Source organism: Zophobas morio, unplaced genomic scaffold (assembly GCF_036711695.1).
Source record: "Zophobas morio isolate AGI-343-1 ecotype UQ-CSIRO unplaced genomic scaffold, CSIRO_AGI_Zmor_V1 ptg000024l, whole genome shotgun sequence".
NCBI classification, from domain to species: Eukaryota; Metazoa; Arthropoda; class Insecta; order Coleoptera; family Tenebrionidae; genus Zophobas; species Zophobas morio.
This window is the reverse complement of record NW_026972129.1, coordinates 956,034-976,587: the sequence shown is the minus strand read 5'-3', so window position 1 is coordinate 976,587 and position 20,554 is coordinate 956,034. Positions and strand designations below refer to the sequence as shown.

The 20,554-nt window shown below is 38.7% G+C and overlaps 1 protein-coding gene across 16 annotated transcripts in view; it reads left to right on the top strand.

Annotated features, from left to right (window-relative positions):
- Dscam2 (Down syndrome cell adhesion molecule 2) overlaps nucleotides 1-20,554 on the top strand; it is a 956,598-nt gene that overhangs the window by 158,360 nt on the left and 777,684 nt on the right. For all 16 annotated transcript variants that reach the window (XR_010281598.1, XM_064064644.1, XM_064064647.1 and 13 more), the window contains exon 6: nucleotides 7,709-7,812. Coding sequence is in view for 15 of the 16 variants with exons in the window: in XM_064064644.1 (XP_063920714.1) it covers nucleotides 7,709-7,812 (104 nt within the window). In the remaining variant the exon portion in view is untranslated. The remainder of the gene's footprint in view (nucleotides 1-7,708; nucleotides 7,813-20,554) is intronic.

The following is a 20,554-nucleotide window of genomic DNA, read 5'->3' as shown; positions in this document are numbered from 1 at the left end:
CATCAATTTTGTGTGCCCACATACTCACGTCGTCCATAACGGCAGGATCAAAATCTATTATATCCTGATCTCGGAGCGAGAACGCTGGACTCTTCTCCTGGCTCAACCTAGATAAATGGTCAACCACCTTACTCAAATTAGTGATTGGGACTTGTCCTCGGACTCCGACTGAGCTGGTCCTTGTCCCTCTACGCGTTGAGTCGGACTTGAAGGTGGCGTCATGGCAGGAGTGTGTGGTGACAGCCCTCCTTGGCGGGAAGGTGCTCGCTCCCTCCGCCGCTCGTCGCGACTCCTCCGGCTACGGTGACGCCGTCGGCTCCTCCACGATCTCGAGACAGCATCAGAACTTGATCCTGAAGATTCTGCACGACGTCGGCGATCGCGCGACTTGGAACGACTCCGATCGCTCATGGCACTTTGTTTTTATTTATATTGTTTTTTTTTTCGCGTTTACTGGGCCAAAAAGGCTGTAAACATCCCACTTCTGATGATAACAAAACTACCACTTTAATAAAAGAACTTTAATAAAGCAACTGCCACTTTACAACGCAAGTAATCTTAAGCTACTGATGTCGCGTTTCCCAATCCACGGTTGGTCCGTTTTCCCCCTCTGGCGTTTTGCTTATCCTTGCTGACTCAGGGTGTTCTACACTCGACGTCTCAGCAATGAGATCACTCGCCGACATATGTAATCGATCACTTGACATCCAGACCTCTGTTGGGCGTTTTTGAACCGAATCTTGCAACCGAATTGCATACTGACGCCAGTTCTTCGGGTTATGGTGGTGTTTTGATTCAAAAATGCAATGGTCAAACACGAGTGATAGGGTATTTTAGTAAGCGGACTAGCCCATGTGAGAGAAATTGCCATTCATACGAATTAGAGACACTCGCCATCGTAAACTCTTTAAAACACTTTCGCGTGTATCTGTTGGGCGTACAGTTTTTGATTGTCACCGATTGCAATGCTGTCAAATCCACATCTAACAAAAAGACGTTGTTGCCACGAGTTGCGAGGTGGTGGTCTTACATGCAGGATTTTGACTTTAAGTTAGAATATCGAAAGGGGAGTTCGTTGCCCCATGTTGACTTTCTTAGCAGAAATCCTCCTACGGTCCGAAGAGTGTCCCATAAGGACTGGCTGCGGGTCGCACAAAATGGTAATGCAGAGGTAAATGAAATGTTGTCATTGTTGCGCGAAGGTAAATTAGACAACAAGCAGTATGTTGAAAAACACGGAATGTTGCTTCACAGGGAACTATCGAGCGATAAAAAGACAGAAGTCTTGCGTTGGTTTGTTCCTCGACAAAGTCGTCTGGCGCTACTTCGTATTTTTCATGATGAGCAGTGCCATGTGGCCTTAGATAAGACTCTTGAGTCCATTAAAGAACATTTTTGGTTTCCGCGAATGAGAAATTTTGTTGCTAAATATATTAAGCATTGTTTATTGTGTGCTGTAAAAAAGACGCGTTCAGGACCTTTGCAGGGATTTTTGCAACCTTTCCCAAAGCCCGATGAGCCGCTTCATACTGTTCACGCCGATTGTCTAGGGCCATTAACGACATCATGTAACGGTTATAAGCATGTTCTAGTCTTGGTAGACGCGTTCACAAAATTTTGTAACCTCAAGAGAGACGAAAGATCAGTTAAATAATTTTTTTTCGTTGTTTGGTGCGTCAAAACAAATAATTACGGATGCTGGTGGTAATTTTCAAAATATGGAGATTGCACGTTACCTAGACGACTGGGGAGTGAGTTATCATTTTGTTACACCCGATGTACACCGTGGTAACGGACAGGTGGAAAGGTATATGCGGACGATCATGAACCTGATTCGAGTAGAAGCGGTAGTCCAGTCAGAATGGTCGAGTCACTTATGGAAAATTCAATTAGTTTTGAATACGACGTTTCAAAAAACAATTAAAATGACCCCTTTACGAGCATTGTTGGGTATAAGGGCTTCGACCCCAGTAATTCAAGCTTTGGTACAAAATTTGTCTGAGGACATTCGGCCTGTACGCAACCTAAATGCAGATCGTGAACGAGTACGGAAAGCGTTACACGGGGCATCACCGAGCTTTGAGAAAATTAATGCTAAACGCCGCAATACGGTGGAATATAAGATCGGCGACATTGTACTTATGCACAGAGACTCCACGATGCACAAGAGTAAACAGGCTTATGAGTTTATGGGTCCATATGAAATAGTTGGTGTTACACCTGAGGATCGTTACGAGTTGAGACGTTTGGGTAAAAATGCAGTTACCAAGGCAGCCAAAGAACAGCTGCGCTTGTGGCCTGCTGATTGGTCGGTGGCCTGCGATATGGAAAGTTTACTCGAACTCTTGGAGGACGAGACAGACACAACCAGTGTAAGTTAATGTTTTTGTGTCCTCAAGTTGAGAACGTCTGCGTGCTTTAGTCATCAGACGGAATGTCAATTAAGAACGTCTGCGTGCTTTAGTCATCAGACGGAATGTCAAGTAAAGAACGTCTGCGTGCTTTAGTCATCAGACGGAATGTCAAGTAAAGAACGTCTGCGTGCTTTAGTCATCATACGTTTTATATTATAAATTCTTAGCGAATAAACTAATACTATATAACATCACGCTACGCTTAATAGGAGTGGAGCACCAATGAATAATATCGGAAAGACGGGAAAATTATTCCTCCTTTGACAGCTTCCGTTGCTTACGCTGCTTAAACGGTTAAAGTTCCGGAAAAATCATGTAGGATGGAATTGTTCCCCTCTAAGAGTTCTAAAAAAAAGGCCGCGACAGCATATGTTTATCTTTTAAGGTCGACTCAGTATAACCTTTTTTATGGTAATGTAAGATTTTTTCGTGACCAGTTGCCATTAGAACAAATCACTCGACTGCGTGTCGTGATTTATTCATGTCAATTGATCTCGAAAAAATCTCCTTAATTGCCAACATCTCGTACCAAAATGAAATTTATCCGAGTAAATTTGAAGCACTTATGATATAATTGTCGATTACTTTAGAACAAACTAAACTAAACTAAACTAAACTAAACTAGACTAAAAGAAATTTTTCCAGAGTAAATTTGGATCGCGAATGGTATATGTTGCGATTATGCAATGATTAGAGCACACAACAGGTCACAGAAAACCAAATTTATTTAACTTTCTATGCGTCTAGAGCTTGCATTGCTAAATTGGTCAGACATTATTTTCAATCTTTTCGGAAAAAAATCCAATTAGCCAATAACACGTGACGTCACACTGTGGCGGGAACTCAGCGTTTGACAAGCGCCGTGAAAAAAAAGTGTGGGTATTTATCTAGAAAATAAACACGTGAATAGCTTCTTTCATATCTTTTCTGTGTATCAGGGTGCTTTTTTGGCGATTTGTGTTTAGAAATACATAATAAAAATAAAAATACAGAATGCTGTTTTGGTCTGAATTCCTCGTCACCCAAAATACATCCGTGTGTTTTAAGCGGGAAATCGGAAATTAATAATTTCGTTTGAGGTTAATGTGACGGGTTTAAGTGAAGGTGTGTGATTTGTTTTTAAAGTATGGATAATTTAAGTGATTATGCACGATGTCTTTCCGTCGAAGAGAAAAACAGATATGTACAAAAGTTAAACAATTTAAACGGCGTAAATCCTTATACAATGACTGCAAGTGATTTTAATTTGTGTTTAGACGATGTCCCTACCATAACAATGAATACTATTCTAAACTTTTTTATTTTTGGAGTAAGTAAAATAACCCACAATGAAATTCGTGCCCTCAAAAGTCTAGAGGCATTTATTCAGTTTTCTCTTTTTTAAACGACTGAGTCTTTCAACATTACAAGTATTATAAGTGGATTTATTTTGGTATGCTAAATTTTGTGATGGAACATAATCAGGATGGTCCACATCCGACAAATCTGCAGGTTTACCTAAAAGAGCACCAATGTAGTAATTTGTTAGAAACTGTAAATCTAATAGGTAGGTACTGCACCTAAAATAAAATGATCCGAACAAACATAGGAATACTTTACTTTGGCTTCGTTAAATCCACTCGTTTCAAGGCTTTTAACCAAAGCTTCCGCCTTTTTTCCCCATCCTGTATATATTTACGTTTATTGTTGCTAATTGCTGGGAAAGGAAAATAAAATTTGTCTGCATTTCTGGTGCTTCGATTCGCGCAACCCACAACAGCACAAAATTTAGGCATTTTCTCCTAAAATACAAAATATTATAATATTAAGATGCTAGTGTATTTAAAAAACATTGATGTACATTAACAAAGAATTGATTTACAAAACAAATAGTATAAGATGCAGCGAAGTTAACCTGTACATCACATTGGAAAACATTATTTTTTAAGCATATTCAAACGTTATGGTGCGTTTTACAGATATCTACACAATCTATAAACTGTAACAAACTTACCAAACTATAAAAACACAGTTGACACACTCTCAAATTTAAATGAATTCCGAAAATATTAGCATTGACTCTTATGAGAAAACCGGCTAGTTGTCAAACGCTGCCATCTTGATGACCTCGGATGACGTCAGTGTATTTGGCTAATACGTCTGCCTTCGTTAACTGTGCGGTTACGGTTTTGAATTAGATTCAAGGAAAATTCGATTTATGGAGCTACTCGCGAAATAATCACTTAAGTTCAAAATTTTCACTAAAGTTCCGTTTATTCAGTGAGATATTTCGTTACTATGGAAATTACATTGTTGCTTTAACTGTAGCAACAACATTAAGAATTGGATAATCTTTATATTCCGGGTGTCTGGAAAATGGCGGATTAACTCTCCGCTACGCTCTTAACAATCAATTATTGGTGAGTCTGGAAAAAATAGTAAAAAAATCCTTCTCACATTTTGATGTTAAAATTGGTTCTTTTGCTACGGTTAACAATTAAACAACACATTCATTATCACAATAACTAGTAATAAAACTTTTAGTTAGTATTTCTCTCGCCCATGAAAATATTTAGTTACCATTTCAGTTAGAATGCACAAAGATATGGCGGTTTTGTTTTTGTAATAATTTCAAAAAATTCCATTTGACAACAATGTTGGCTTATATAAAGCGAAGGTGGATTTCAGTCACCATCGTTATACCAAGAAACAAGAAATTAGGCCGTAGGTATTCACGTATTAGGTGTGCGCAGTGTTGCCAATTGCACTTTTATAAAATTACATTTTTTTCGTAATCTACATCATAAAGAATGTTTTTATTTTTTGGGACTCCCGAAACCCCCGTATACAACGTACTGAAGAGTTAATCCGCCATTTTCCAGACACGCGGTATAAAAGGCAATGCCCAGCCCAAACCGCTAATGATAGAAAGTTGAAATTTGGAGAGAATGTTCATTTTATACTGTAGGCATCGTTTAAGAAGGGATTTCTCGAAATTCATCCCTTAAGGGGGTTAAAAAGGGGTGATAAATTTTGTATAGAACCAATATGTCTATTGTAAATTTACATCGTTACGTGAAACCTAATAAATTTTAATTCTCTTTAAAACAAATAAGGAAATACGTATTTAAGCATTTTCGGAGATTCGACTCCTAAGGGGGAGAAAAGTGGTGTCAAATTATGGGCGGCAAAGTTTGTATAGGAACAATACTATAAATTGAAATTTTTACGTGAAACTTGCTATTAATGGTCTTCAACACAAATAATGAAACCTTCTGTAAGCATTTTCTAAAATTCAACCCCTAAGGGGGTGAAATGTGGAAGCTAAGTTTGTATGGGAAAATATTTCTATTCTACAAGTATATTAAAATTTTTACGTGAAACCTGGCATTAATGCTCTTCAACACAAATGATGCAACCCACATTTAAGCATTTTCTAAAATTCAACCACTAAGGGGGCGAAACGTGAAGGCTAAATTTGTATGGGAGAATATTTCTATTGAATATTTAAATTTTTACGTGAAACTTAGTATTAATACTCTTCAATACAAAAAATGAAACACGTATTTAAGCATTTTCCGAGATTCAACCCCTAATGGGGTGAAAACTACTGGCTAAATTTGTATTGTAAATTTAAATTTTAACGTGAAACTTGGTTTTAATGGTTTTCAACACAAATAACGAAACACGTATTTAAGCATTTTTACTGGATTTAACCCCTAAGGGCTTGAAAAATGTTGCCTAAATGTGTATAGGAGTAATATTTCTATTTTTAATTTAAATTTTTATGTAAAACTTGGTATTAATGCTTTTCAATACAAATAATTAAACACATATTTAAGCATTTTTTGAGATTCAACCCCTAAGGGGGCGAAAGTGGTGGCTATATTTGTGTGGGAAAAATATTTGTATTGTAAATTTAAATTTTTACGTGAAACTTGGTATTAATGCTCTTCAACACAAAAAATGAAGCACGTATTTAAGTATTTTCGTAGATTCAACCCCAAAGGGGATGAAAAGTGGTGACGAAGTTTGTATGGGAAAATATTTCTACTGTAAATTTTTACATGGAACTTGGATTAATACCCTTCAACGCAAATAATGAAATGCGGATTTCAAATTTTTTTGGATATTTTCGATTGGATTTATTCGGCAAAATTTTGAGCTGACGTCATCAACTTTTTGGAAGGGACAAGCAATATTTTGATTAAAAATTTATTATACCTATCATAACTTTTAAATTACATATGTAGGACTCCGTTATTTCGTACAATTTAAAACCCATTTATTAAGTACAGTTTTGAAGTGACGTCATCACATAATTGGTGGGGACGATGAGACAAACCTTAACTATCGTTTTACCATCTACAGGATATTCCTTAAAAAAATACAAAATTTGACAACAATCGGCTGAGTGCTTTCGGAGATCATCTGCCTAATAAAAATTGGGACGGCACACAGACGGACCGACAGACGGACAGACAGGCGGACAGACAGGTACTCTAGGAGTCATGGAAAGCCAAGAAAACGTAAAAGTAAAGAGTCGGCCGACGATCGATTACAAGTAAAAGGCCGTCCGTAGGGTACAAACCCAAGAAATCAAATACATATATATATATATGTATATTTGCAAAAGATGAAATTGGAAGTTTTCTGAAAGAAGCTGATGATAAGCAGTTTTTAAGTTTTAAGCATACCATATTTTACTAAGGTAAAATATGGTATGCTTAAAATTATTATCTCTTCAAATTATTTTAAGTTTTAAGCATACCATATTTTACTAAGGTAAAATATGGTATGCTTAAAATTATTATCTCTTCAAATTATTTTAATTCTTATTTTTCCCAGGTTAATAAGTGGCATCGCTAGAGCTTGCAAAAAAATTAGCTCATTAACTTGCTCCTGTAACCCTAATACTTAAGTGTTTCATTGTTTTTACTTAAATAAAATGTTCCATCTCTATATTTATAATTTTATTCTGGAAGATCAAAATGAGTTGTGTAATGAATTTCATTCAATGTAGTCTACAATTCCTCAATTTCCTTGAAATGTATAACTCTCTTGCTGTTTTATATACAGTTGCCGCCAAAAAATTTCAGACGTCAATGTCATTTAGTCGCCAGATAGTGTAAAGCAACCTTTAGATGTTTAGGTATTTTGAAAGTTTGACATTCCGAAATAATGACAATAAAGCATAGACTACATTAAAATTTTTGACATGACAGAAAAGTGATGTTTGAAATTTTTTGTCGGAAACTGTATATACTTCAAGTAACGGAACTGATAGATTCAAAGTTTTTTCTATTCTTTTACAGATGGTATCTACTTTCCGGAATGGAGAGTAATTTAATGATTTCTGGACCAAGAATTAGACAGTTGGCCTCCGTGCTTGCAATTGAAGCTGTTACACCAGATGATGGCAAGTTTTTAATGTTTTTGTACGAAATCTGTTAGAAGGAATCGCTACTATTGTTTCTTTTTGATCCGAGATTTTCAGGAAAGGTAATAGGTATACACTGGCCGGCAAAAAGAATAGGTTACGCTGAAATATTTCGTAAAACCACTTTACAAAATTTAACTAGTGACTTTTATTTTCTTAAACAACCAATCATTGTTAAACCATGGTGTACAAATTAGCTGAAAAAAAGCTACAAGTTAGATATAAGTCGGCCCTCCGAGTGAACTGCCCCTCAATAAACTTTTCAAACTTCCCAAGCTAAAAATTAGTCACGCCATTGCGAATAACCACTACTCAGTGGCGTCGTCATCCTGGTTCTTTCTACTTTTTAACGGTATTCACTGTTTGTATTTTTTGTTACTCGTGATGTATTGATTGATTGAGCGTCTTCAGTGCCAGATAGGAGACTGGCACGGCAGCATCTCGTTCCTGGTGGTCAACGATCTCAGAGACACAGCAATCCTGGGGTTCGACTTCCTCGAATCACAAAATGCTATTATCGACACTACCAGGAAATGCCTATACGTAGGGCAACAACAACGCACAGCGGTACACTTCAGTGCCGGGAAATCAAACCAGGCGCCGACAACACCGCTGACCCCGGCGGAAATCAACCATGGATTCGACGCAAAACACCTTCACAACCTTAACCGCCTCCTGACGGACTTTCCCAGCGTTTTTAACAACGACCACACCCCAGCCACGACGCTGTCCGCCCGGCATAAATAAGACTGAAAGCCAAACACCCTTTCGCCTGAAACCGTACCGCTACTCGGACTCCAAGAAGGCGATAATATACAAAGAATTGGAGGACATGCTAGAGAAAGGGATTATCGAGCTCTCCACGTCCGAATATGCTTCTCCCATCGTGATAATCAAAAAGAAAGACGGGAGCCCGAGATTCTGCATCGACTACAGGCGATTAAACGAGGCTACCGTCAACGAACCAACACCCATGCCAGTAATCCAAGAAACCCTGCGCGACCTCGGACAGGCCAAGGTCTTCTCGACCATCGACTTAGTGCAGGGGTACTGGCAAGTTCCAATGGAGGAAGAGGCGAAGAGACTCACGGCATTCGCAACGCCGGACGACGCGCTCTACTTGTTCCGGGTGATGCCGTTCGGCCTGAAAGGAGCACTCGCAACGTTCCAACGCCTCATGACCTAAGAAGTGTTGCCTGGATTCCTACGACGATTCGCCATGGTCTACCACGATGACGTCGTCGTGTACAGTCCCGACCACGACACCCACCTCGAGCACCTACGACAGGTGTTCGAACGACTGGCTATGCACGGGCTAAGCTGCGCCCCACACAAGTTCCACCTCGGAAAGACCGAGTTGGAGTACCTGGGGCACGTCATTGGCCCCGAAGGTAACCGATCCCAGGAACATCATCTGCGACAGTTTGCGACAGCCGGAGCCCCGAAGTCCCGCAAGGAGTTGCGCTAGTTCCTGGGCACCTGTAAATGGCTTCGCGAATACGTCAATAAGTTCGCAGAACTCGCAAGCCCCCTCACCGACCTCCTGAGCTCCAAGAGGAAATGGATTTGGGGACCAACCGAAACCGGAGCATTCGAAGCAATAAAAACAGCCCTGGCTAAACCTTTGACGCTGCAACGGCCCGACCCGGACAAAGAATTCATTCTACAAACCGACGCCAACCAGGAAGGGATGGCCGCAGTCCTACTCCAGGAAGTAGCAGGAACACGCAAGGTGATCTCATACGCCAGCTCACGCTTTAACGAGTGAGAGCGAAAATACCACAGCAACGAGCAGTTTAACTTCCGGCTGGAGCACTGCCCGGGGAAAGAAAACGAAATGCCAGACTTCCTCTCGCGGAACCCCGACGACGCACAAAACACAAACGATAGCCGTCCGGAAATCGACATCCTGCCGCCTACAATTACAGAGAACCCAGCGGAGATCCGAACCCTCGCCGACGAAGTCCGCGAAGCACAAAGGGGCAACGAGCCAACACAGCCGTCTGTCCAGGACCTCGACAGTTTCCAGCACAACGCCCCCACGCTCGACTGGCAACGCAGACTCGAGCGCACGTACGAGGTCCACGACGGCTACCTCCTGCGCAAGGACGACCACGCCGCCTACACACCCAAAGGCATACGAGGCAGGGTGCTGCGCGACTATCACGGCAGCATCCTCGCCGGGCACCCTGGAGCAGAAGAGACCGAGAGGTCAATACGGGCGAAGTTTTACTGGCCGAAGATGAAGCGGGACATACGATACTACGTACGCGGGTGCCCTATATGCACCTTTTACAAACGACACCCGAACTACCCAAGAGCTCCTCAACGACCAAGGCAACCGCGACGCCCCTTTGAAACTCTCACCCTCGACCTCATGGGCCCCTATCCGGAGACTCCCCAGGGGAATAGATACGTGGTGGTGATCACAGATCTGTACTCGAGATGGGTCGAGGCGTTTCCAGTACCCAACACGAGCACTTACCAACTAATCAACCTGATGGACCAACAGCTGTTCCCACGGTTCGGATATCCAATGTCGCTGATTACAGACAACGGATGCCAGTTTACGAGCCAAGCGTGGGCAGCCCCATGCCGGAGGTGGCGAAGAAATCTATGGATCACGGCCACCTATATCAACCCCGGGAAAATCCTACCGAAAGGCGAAATCAGGAAATAAAGAAAGCCATGCGGATACACCTGGACCACCGAAACGAAAACGAATGGGACCTAGTGATTCCCGGGACCCTTTACAACCTGAGACGAAGACAGAACCCCGCAACGGGCGTTTTTCCCAGCAAACTGCTGTATGGGGCAGATCTGCAGATGCCAGGAGAAAGGGATCGAGACGGCCCGGAACCGCCAGCCCAAGAGAGAGCAGACATCCACGCAGAAGCCCAACAACATCAGGAAAGGTACATAGAGCAGCGCCGCAAGCCAGCACCATCCGGCCCACCGCCGACATATGAAGACGGCGCCAGGGTGCTAATCCAGGCACCACCACAAAGGGCAAGGCCCTTCGCACAGAAATTCAGCAGCCCATACCGCATCATCCGAAGGATCGGAGAATCGGACCTCTACGAAGTGGACGTAGGAGGCAAGTCCGTGAAGTGCCATACGGACCGACTGCGACCCGCAACCACCAAACGAACCTACACTGGCCGACCACCGGACGACTAAAGACGTATAGGTAATTCATTTAAGAGTCCGACGTACGAGTGGGCAACCGTATGTCGCGAGCGGTGTCACCACCCCATAGTTAGTTCTAAGAATACAAAATGTAACCATATAAACACTAAAATAAAGAAGGGGCAGCCGCAGAACGGGACAGACTCACCGGCGTTCCGAAGGGTATGCACGACTCTTGGAGAGGGGGGCAATTGACACCAGGCAGGGGCCCTCCGACCGAGCCTTGCATACCCGATTTTCCAAACCTTTCAGTCTGCGGTCCACCTGCTTGTGGTCAAATATCAGCAAATTGCCGCAGACAAACCACTCTGAGTCAATCCACGGAATGGAGCTGTCACCATCAAGAACACAACATTCTCTTCATCACCCCGTCACCACCACTTCCTCCACCAGAAGCTTCCCGGAGGCGACCCCGCCTCCTCCGTCACTTCGTCCCAGCCTTTTGGGGGTGACACATACAGGGTGCCGCATCCAAGTCTGGATATAGGGAATTAACATGGGAATCGGTTTTTATTTTATGATATCTCCCCAGATCACTTTAAAGCTATTATTGAGTGATGCATTTGTGGAGGTCGAAAAGGGCTATCGGCCAGTATTTTTTTCAAATCGTTGTATCGCGCTCATTCACTGTAAAAAGGTTTTAAAAATCGTATTTTGAAATTCGCGCCCGATCCGATTTGTCACGAAATGTTCCGTCGCACCGTCGAAGTTCGGCGATCGCGTCTTTGGAATATCCATGCAAAATTCAAATGTCAAAGTGAAATTAGAAATTATTCTCAGAAATCAACGAACAACTCAAACTGAATTATTTTATCCAGTGTGATGATTATTGTAGGACAAATTAAGCGGAATAAATGCACAAATTGATGCATTCATTCGTCATAGTGCGCGACCCCGTCAAACGAGCCATCTCGAACTACACTCAGACCGTATCCAAAAAGCCCGAGATGAAGACTTCGAGCAGCTGGTCTTCCTCAAAACCCCATCGGCAGGATTGTAACATGTCCTGTGAGCCCTCAAGCTAGGGATGTACTCGCGCTGCCTCACTCAGTAATCACTGAACGACTCAAATTGAATTATTTTATCCAATATGTCGATTATTGTAGGTCAATTTAAACGGAATACATGCACAAGCTGCACAGAATATTTTATTAGGTTATGTTGCTGGTGCTGGTCGAGTCTTTATTACTAAAATCTCATTAATAAGATTTACCATCAAAACAGCTGGCGCTTTTGAAGAGAACCTTTTAATGAACCATTTAGATAACTACAAATAACAAAACTTAACAATTGTTGACGAATGAAATAATGAAATATTGTACGAATCTGGAGAAGTATTGCACTATTTTCAAGAATTGCTCAAAAAGACTGCTCTCAGCAGCTGTACAGTAAGTAAGCCGATCTTCAAAACTTCTACGCGTGTTGATCAGCATTTGCGTTGCAATCTGAAGACAATATTTGTTGGACTGCTTGTTTCAGCGCGTCTCCGTTTGTATAGCTGGTATTGTTTGAATACAGATGGTCGTGAAGAAATCTCAAAAGAAAAAATTCCCAGGGATTTAGATCCCGTGAATGCATAGACCAATGGGGCGGTGCAAACTTTACATTCCAACATTGCGGGAAAATACTGGTTCAAATAAACAACATTTATGCGAGCTATATGGCTGGAGATTTGGTCCTGGATGTAAAAGATCTGCTGCAGATGCCGCACCCCTCGAGTCCCAGGAAGTATTTGCTGAGCTAGCATATTGTCCTACTTCTGAGCATTCAATCTAGATTCGATTAAAAGAGGTGCAATGACATGATGTCCTACAAGCCCCAGTCAGACACTGACAGTTGCACGCCATTAATAACGATAGTCATGGACCACGTGAGGGTTGTGTTATGCTCAAATTTGATCGTTCTGACGATTATAACTTCCGTTAAGACCAAATGAACATTCGTCAGTAAAACAAATGTTCCTCAAAAACTCTCCATCAGCCTGGATTCTCTTAAGCATTCCTTCGTAAAACTCCCTACGTGAGAAGTAGTCCTCAGGCTTCAATTTTTTGTCATGATGCTTTTTGAAACTCTTCTATCCCATCTTTTTAAGATCCCTAGAAAACGTTGTGCCCACCTGATTTTATTTACTTTTTATCACCTTTGAAAATAAATGTACCTTTGTTTTGTGAAATATTATTTTTATTTTTGTTGTTAACACAATAAACAAATAAAACAGTAACACAAAAGTTTCTGAATCCCAAAACACATTCGTAATAGAGCAAAATACTTTAAAATGTTGATGAGTCAATGTTCTACATTTCTCTCTCAAAAATTTCTTGTAACGAACATGCTTCCAGGTGGCAAAAATTCCAGCCCTGCTTATCGAATGTAAACCCAATTGACTTCCAATCTTTAGTGATTCGAAAAAAAAGTGTGAAATTTTCCCAAATTACCTACTAATTAAATTAACCGTTGAAGAACAAGCAGGCCCTCGCTTTTTCATCTAATCGCAGTAGAACATAGCATAACATAATAAAATATTTTGTACAGTTTGTGCATTTATTCCGTTTAAACTGACCTACAATAATCATCACACTGGATAAAATAATTCAGTCTGAGTTGTTCGTTGATTTCTGAGAATAATTTCTAATTTCACTTTGACATTTGAATTTTGCATGGATATTCCAAAGACGCGATCGCCGAACTTCGACGGTGCGACGGAACATTTCGTGACAAATCGGATCGGGCGCGAATTTCAAAATACGATTTTTAAAACCTTTTTACAGTGAATGAGCGCGATGCAACGATTTGAAAAAAATACTGGCCGATAACCCTCTTCGACCTCTACAAAGGCATCACTCAATAATAGCTTTAAAGTGATCTCGGGAGATATTATAAAATAAAAACCAATTCACATGTTAATTCCCTATATCCAGACTTGGATGCGGCACCCTGTATAAGATTTCAAAGCATTCGGTTTTACAGTTCCTGATTCAATAAAATAAATTAACTCATTCATTAATATTTTTGAGCTTGTATAAGTAAACCTAAAAATTGGTCTAAAGAGCTTATTAGATAGTACTTCCCTCGCGGTCAGGAACGTGACGACAGCATGCCTATTATGTTTTCTTTCTCATTACATTTTTGTAGCGGGTCATTTTAAAAAAAAATTGCGATGACGTGAACATTTTTGCAAGGACACGTATAGATGTAGTGTAATGCAAAAAAAAAGTAGGGCTAGGCGGTTGAAATTTATGCGCTGCGTACGGACCACGGCAGATCACGTTAACTGAACGTCAGTTAATATTTTTTCCTAACGGCGTGCGGAAAGTGACTAGTTTCCGCACGCTAACCCGTGCGGAAAGTGATCACTTTCCGCACTAGTGCGGGAAGTAAAATGTAAGTATATTTCAAAGATTTATTGATTAATAATTACAAGTATTAATGTTAAATGTAAAAGAACAATTTGTGTAGTTATTTTTCTCTGTGCTTTCGTTTCGACCTTTGTCTTCAGTGGTTTTCATCTCAAACACTTTGCTAACATTTGCTGCCTCCTCTTCTGGGTTGTTCAGATCCAACTTCAACTTCTTTTTATCGGCGGCAGTGCAAATGTTATTGTCTCCGAAAATCTGATTAGCGATTTTTCTTTTGTTCGCCATCGAATCTTCAATGTAGCCTTCCGCAACGGACGTGGATTTCCATCCTCCATGACGTTTTATCACTGTTATATCACCTCCGACATCAGCAAGTATAGAAACCGACGATCTTGGAAACGAATGTCCTGTGTACTGATTAATAGATTCTAATTTTAAATATTCTGCAATGAGTTTGGGAACTTTCCCAATGGTATTTATCCCCACAGGTTGTTTTGTGCATTTTCCTGCCTTATAAAACAAAAAAAACCGTTGCTGTCCAACATTTTTGGGACGTAAAGATGCATATTTACGGTAAATCTCTAATAAATCGATGCCATTCACATTACCAGCTGTTACTACGAATGTACGCTGAATTTTCGTTTTTGTGTTGGGAATAGTTATTACTAGAGACCCTAGATATACTTTGGAAAAGAGTTGTGACACGGACATTTTCTGTCTCTATCTTTATTACATGACGGTCAGTTATGAAATAGCTATAGTGATTGCTGTCTTTATCTAATTTAATGATTTAGTTTCAAAAACTTCAAAAGAAATTTATAGGTTAAGTTACATTTTCAAGCAGTGGCGTAGTGCTCCAAATAGTTTCTTTGAAATTTTGTTAACAGTACTGACACTGACAGTACCTTATATTTAAGAAGAAGTGTTATGCGGTTAAGTACTTCTTACAATTTGCAACCGGCATCGCTGGTAAAACAGAAAAATACGGAATACCTAATCATACTGATTTACACTTTATAAGATTACTTATATCACAATTTGCAGTTAAGTTTAAACACCATTCTGTACTTAGGTACTATCGTTGTTCCCAGCTAAGATTTGGAGAGTGTATCACATTGTCAGTATCTAATCGTTTTGCTTCTGGTCAAAACAACATTTTATAATTTAACGAACGGCACCGTGGTAAGAAATTTGAAGCATGTTTAGTAGGTTCTCTATCTACTACTCTATGATAAACAGTGTTTTTACAACGTCCTCACATTTCCATCATGAATATTTGCTCTGATATGTAGAAAAATCTCAGTAGAAATATATAGATTCATGTACCTCTATATTAAATAAAACTTACAAGTTAAAATTTGTTACATCTTTTAATTAAAATAACAATGAAAAAAAAATACAAAAACAAGCATGGTCATCGAATTTCTGTAACTCGAAATAATTAAGAAATGTTCCACAAACAATTAATTAAATTGCCGAAGAATACATGAGGTTGGATTGAACATTTTTAGATAAAGGTGGAGCGTTAGCAGCAAAATCAACATTCCTACTTTTGTTATTTGGGTTAACTATTGAATTTTGGAACTGCGTTTTTGTACTTTTGATTTTAATTTCTTTTGCAATTCTAGATAATGTGTCTCCGTGTATGGAATTCCCAGTAAAATGATAACATACGATTTGCTTCCATCGTAAGCTTACACCTCCTAACATAAAAAACAAAACATAGATAGCGACTTCATTTAAATTTGTTAATGTTGTTTCCCAAAAGTAATGAGGAACGTCGACAGTATTCTTTACCTGGATTGATTGCTGCTTCGCCTAAAAATAAACAATAATCTCTTTCCTAATCGTTAAAATTTTGAATTTTGATTGTTAAATAGGTAAAAATTTCATGTAAAATTCCTGGTAAAAACGGTATGTGCTGAATTTTACGGCATAGGGTTCCACTTTGAAGGTATCGGAAAATTTATATTCAAAAGATATACTTATGTCCTGGTGTTCCACAGACAAATTTTTATTTTAATGGCTTCTTCTATTGTTTTATTGTTCCAGCGTTTTGGTAGTTTACATTTCACACTTCAATTTTGAATTTGCTTTTCGTTGAGAATCCCTTTTATAGTTCTGTTTTATGCATCGTCCTTATTTTTGTAATTTATTACTTGCCCTTCTAAACTTGAAATTTTTGCTTTCAAAACATTAATTTCTTCTTCAGCACCCCGCGTTATTTTTTCTTGTAACACTTTTTCATTTGCAGTTTTTTGATGAAGTTGTCTTTTTCGAAAATAGTCTGCTGAACTTCATCAATAACATTTTTTTTTTGCCAAGTCATTTTGACGTAAATACAGCCACATTATAAATTGTTGGAATTGCGTTCTCACATATTTTGCATTCACTTGAAATATAAAATTCTCTTTTTTGAAGTGAACCTGTTGACCAAGGATTAGATGGAAAATACAATTTCGTACAACAACCTCGCAAATGTAAGCCCTTTTGCCAATTTTTCAAGATGGATATTGCATCTCTTCTTTCCATTTGTTAAGTAATATCTTGTTTTCGGGGCCTTTAAACAATGAGAAACCATTTGCTTCTGTATTTCTACAGTTTCGTACACAACAGACGACGACTATTCTCTTCCACGTCTATGTACTAAATGACAATTACAAACTGTCAAAACATGACTCAAAAAAGGCATCCGTAGCCAGCATAGTAAAATAAAATTTACCATTAATTTTGACGTTTCGTGTCACAACTCTTTTCCAAAGTATATCTAGGGTCTCTAGTTATTACTAAAGCACTTCCTTTGTCACTGATGTCATTTATTGTCATATTTGTCAACTCAGCTCTACGACAAGCCCCAGATATCCCGAAAATCATAAGAACCTAAAAAATGCCATAATTCAATAAATTGTAAGAATGTAATAAAATATGAAATTCTACCTTCATCATTAAATATTTGTCGTCTTCTGCCTCTTTTAAAAATTTGGAAACTTCAGCCTGAGTAAATATTTTAGATTTCTTTGCTTTGTGTCCGGCGTTTTTTTTTTTTAATGAAATTAATTTTGGAAAGGTACTTATGTCGATATTGTTGTTGATGCTTAACGTTGATTTTAACATAGAGTAATAGTTCAACATCGTTGATGATTTCACTTTTTTTGCTTTTTCGTTAAAATAGGCCAATACAACTACTTCTGAAACTTTCTTTACTTGCTTTTCATTGCACCATGCCCAAAATTCCTTATACGTCTTGTCATATCGGTCCTTAGATTTTGTCGGTATTAAGTCTTGAATTGCATTCTCTGCTTCAGCAACTATATCCGAAGGAATAGAATCACTAGAGGAATCTTTGTTTTCCATCTTCAATTGAACACACAGAACACAACACGATTATATATTATTGACAAATATTTTTCGAAAAACTTGTTTGTGTTTAAACAATTGCATTGGCAATACCTTGACTACTGAACGATATAATTTTCGAATGTGCTGTGATTTAAAAATATGACGAAAATCTTAATTGCTGAAAAATCTAAAAAACGCCGTTAGGAAAAACGTTGTTCCTAACGTGCGCTGGAAGTGCGATTCCGAAACTCGTGCAGGTACCAAAATTCGCTACGCTCGTTTCGGTAACCCCTGTACTCGTCTCGGAATCGCTAACTTCCCACACTTGTTAGGAAAATAACTATTAATGATTTTCAAGTATCGGTCTCGCCGAAAATAAAATTATTTCTATGAATTATTAAAAATGATGCACAATTGGAAAGCGAGAAGCGAGTAAAGCAAGGATGCACCGGCCGCAGTTCAGTCGGGTAGATAGGATGAATAAATTTCCACCGCGCAGCTTTGTTTATAAACAACGACGTCGACGCGCCTTAAACACTTAGCAATTTGACGTTTCCGGGCTCAGCTACCGCGGCAACGCATGGCAAAACGCATCTGTGCCTGATGTTAGACGTTCCGCATGCTGTTGAATGAGCGAAGGTCATCAAAAAAGGTTATGCGTGCAAAAAGTTTATTTTTCCCCTCCTGACATGTAAACAAAACATTCACACACGTTTGACATGCCGCGTAACAGTGACTTTACGCACCAAATATCAATTTACCGTCGCTTTACCGCCTTTGGGTGCCAAAGTAACTCAATATGCATTAGCCTGTGGAAGCTCTAATAAAAAAAGTTCTGTATAAATAATAAAAGAAAAGATACTAAAACACTACTTTACATCATGTTTTGTTCAATCAAAACTTTTGAATTAGAAAAAATGAATTATTTAAAAAAAAATTGGTCTAAAGAGTTTAGACAGTACTTCCCTCGCTGTCGGAAACGTGACGACTGCATATCTATTATGTTTTTTTTTCGCAGTAGATTTCATTTTTTTTGAGTCACCCGGTATATGCAAATTCAAAAAATATGAATGGAATGATACATTACAAGTACAGACTCATCATATTTTGTATATTCTAGATAGGATTTATTCGGCAAACTTTTGAGCTGACGTCATCAGTTTTTTGTAGAAGATAACCAAATATACTTTGACTAAAAATTTATTATGCTCTTTATAACCTTAAAACATTTGCAAGATTTCAAAACATTCGGTTCTGGAGTTCCTGATTAAATCAATAAAATACATTTACCCATTCATTAATTTTTTTGGGTCACCCTGTATATGCATATCCAAAAATTATGAATGGAATGATAAATCACAAGAAAGGACTCATCATATTTTGTACATTTTAGATAGGATTTATTTAGCAAAATTTTGTGGTGACGTCATAAATTTTTTAGGGGGGGATGAGCAAATACATTTTGATCAAAAACTTACCATGCTTATGATAACTTTAAAATACCTTCAAGATTTCAAAGCATTCGGTCTTGTAGTTCCTGAGTAAATCAATAAAATAAATTTACGCATTCATTAATTTTTTTGAGTCACCCTGTATATGCAAATCCAAAAAATATGAATGGAGTGATAAATTACAAGTACAGACTCATCATATTTTGTACAGTTTAGATAGGATTTATTCGGCAAACTTTCGACCTGACGTCATCAATTTTTTGGAGGGGATAAGCAAACATATTTTGACTAAACATTTATTATGCTCTTTATAACCTTAAAACATCGACCCCGAATTGAGTTTTTACCCGAAACGTCCAGATTTTTGGAACAAAAATCAAAATTATAAAACAACATTTTGCAATTTAATTTTGAATCTGCTAACCCGAATGTTTTGAAATGTTGCAGATGTTTTAAGGCTCTAAAGAGCATCATAAATCTTTAGTCAAAATATATTTGGTTATCCCCTCCAAAAACTTGATGACGTCAGCTCAAAAGTTTGCCGAATAAATCCTATCTAAAATGTACAAAATATGATGCGTCTGTACTTGTGATATATCACTCCATTCATATTTTTTGGATTTGCATATACAGGGTGGCTCAAAAAAATTAATGAATGCGCAAAATTTATTTTATTGATTTACTTAGGAATTACAAAACCGAATGCTTTAAAATCTTGAAGATGTTTTAAAATTATCATAAGCATGGTAAATTTTTGATCAATAGTTATTTAAACATTAAGGGAGGTAGGTAATATTTACCAGACGAGAACGTGATTGCGCCCGAGGGGGTACCCCGAGGGCAAGCAATGGAGTTTGAGGCTGGTTAATATTCTACCTCCCGAATTGTATATAACATTTTTCCTACTCCCCAGACGATAAAATTTTCATGAAGAAAAGTAATTAATTAATTTATTGTGATATTACAAATACAACTGAAACGTTATTAGTCAGCCTCAGCATACATCTGAAACGTTACTAGGCAGCACCTTCATGCAGTTGTTTATAAACACAAATAAAAGGAAATTTGTCAATTTCAATTAAATTGCTGGATAAAGAAGGTGATAATAACATTGAATTATCAAAAAAAGTACTAAATAAATGTCCCAATTTTGCTAACAATGTTAGTAATTGTACAAACTGTAACATTACCATAAATATAAATTAACAGAGCACGTGTCCTGATGCACTTTTTTTCCTAAGGGACGTAAGTAAATCACTTACGTCCCGTCGTCATTAACAATCGTAATCATTTCGTAAAACGAACTTACGTCCATGAAAACAATGTATTAATGGTATGATACGATAAGGGGAGTAGGAAAAACATATTAGGTCGTCCCCCGTAAAA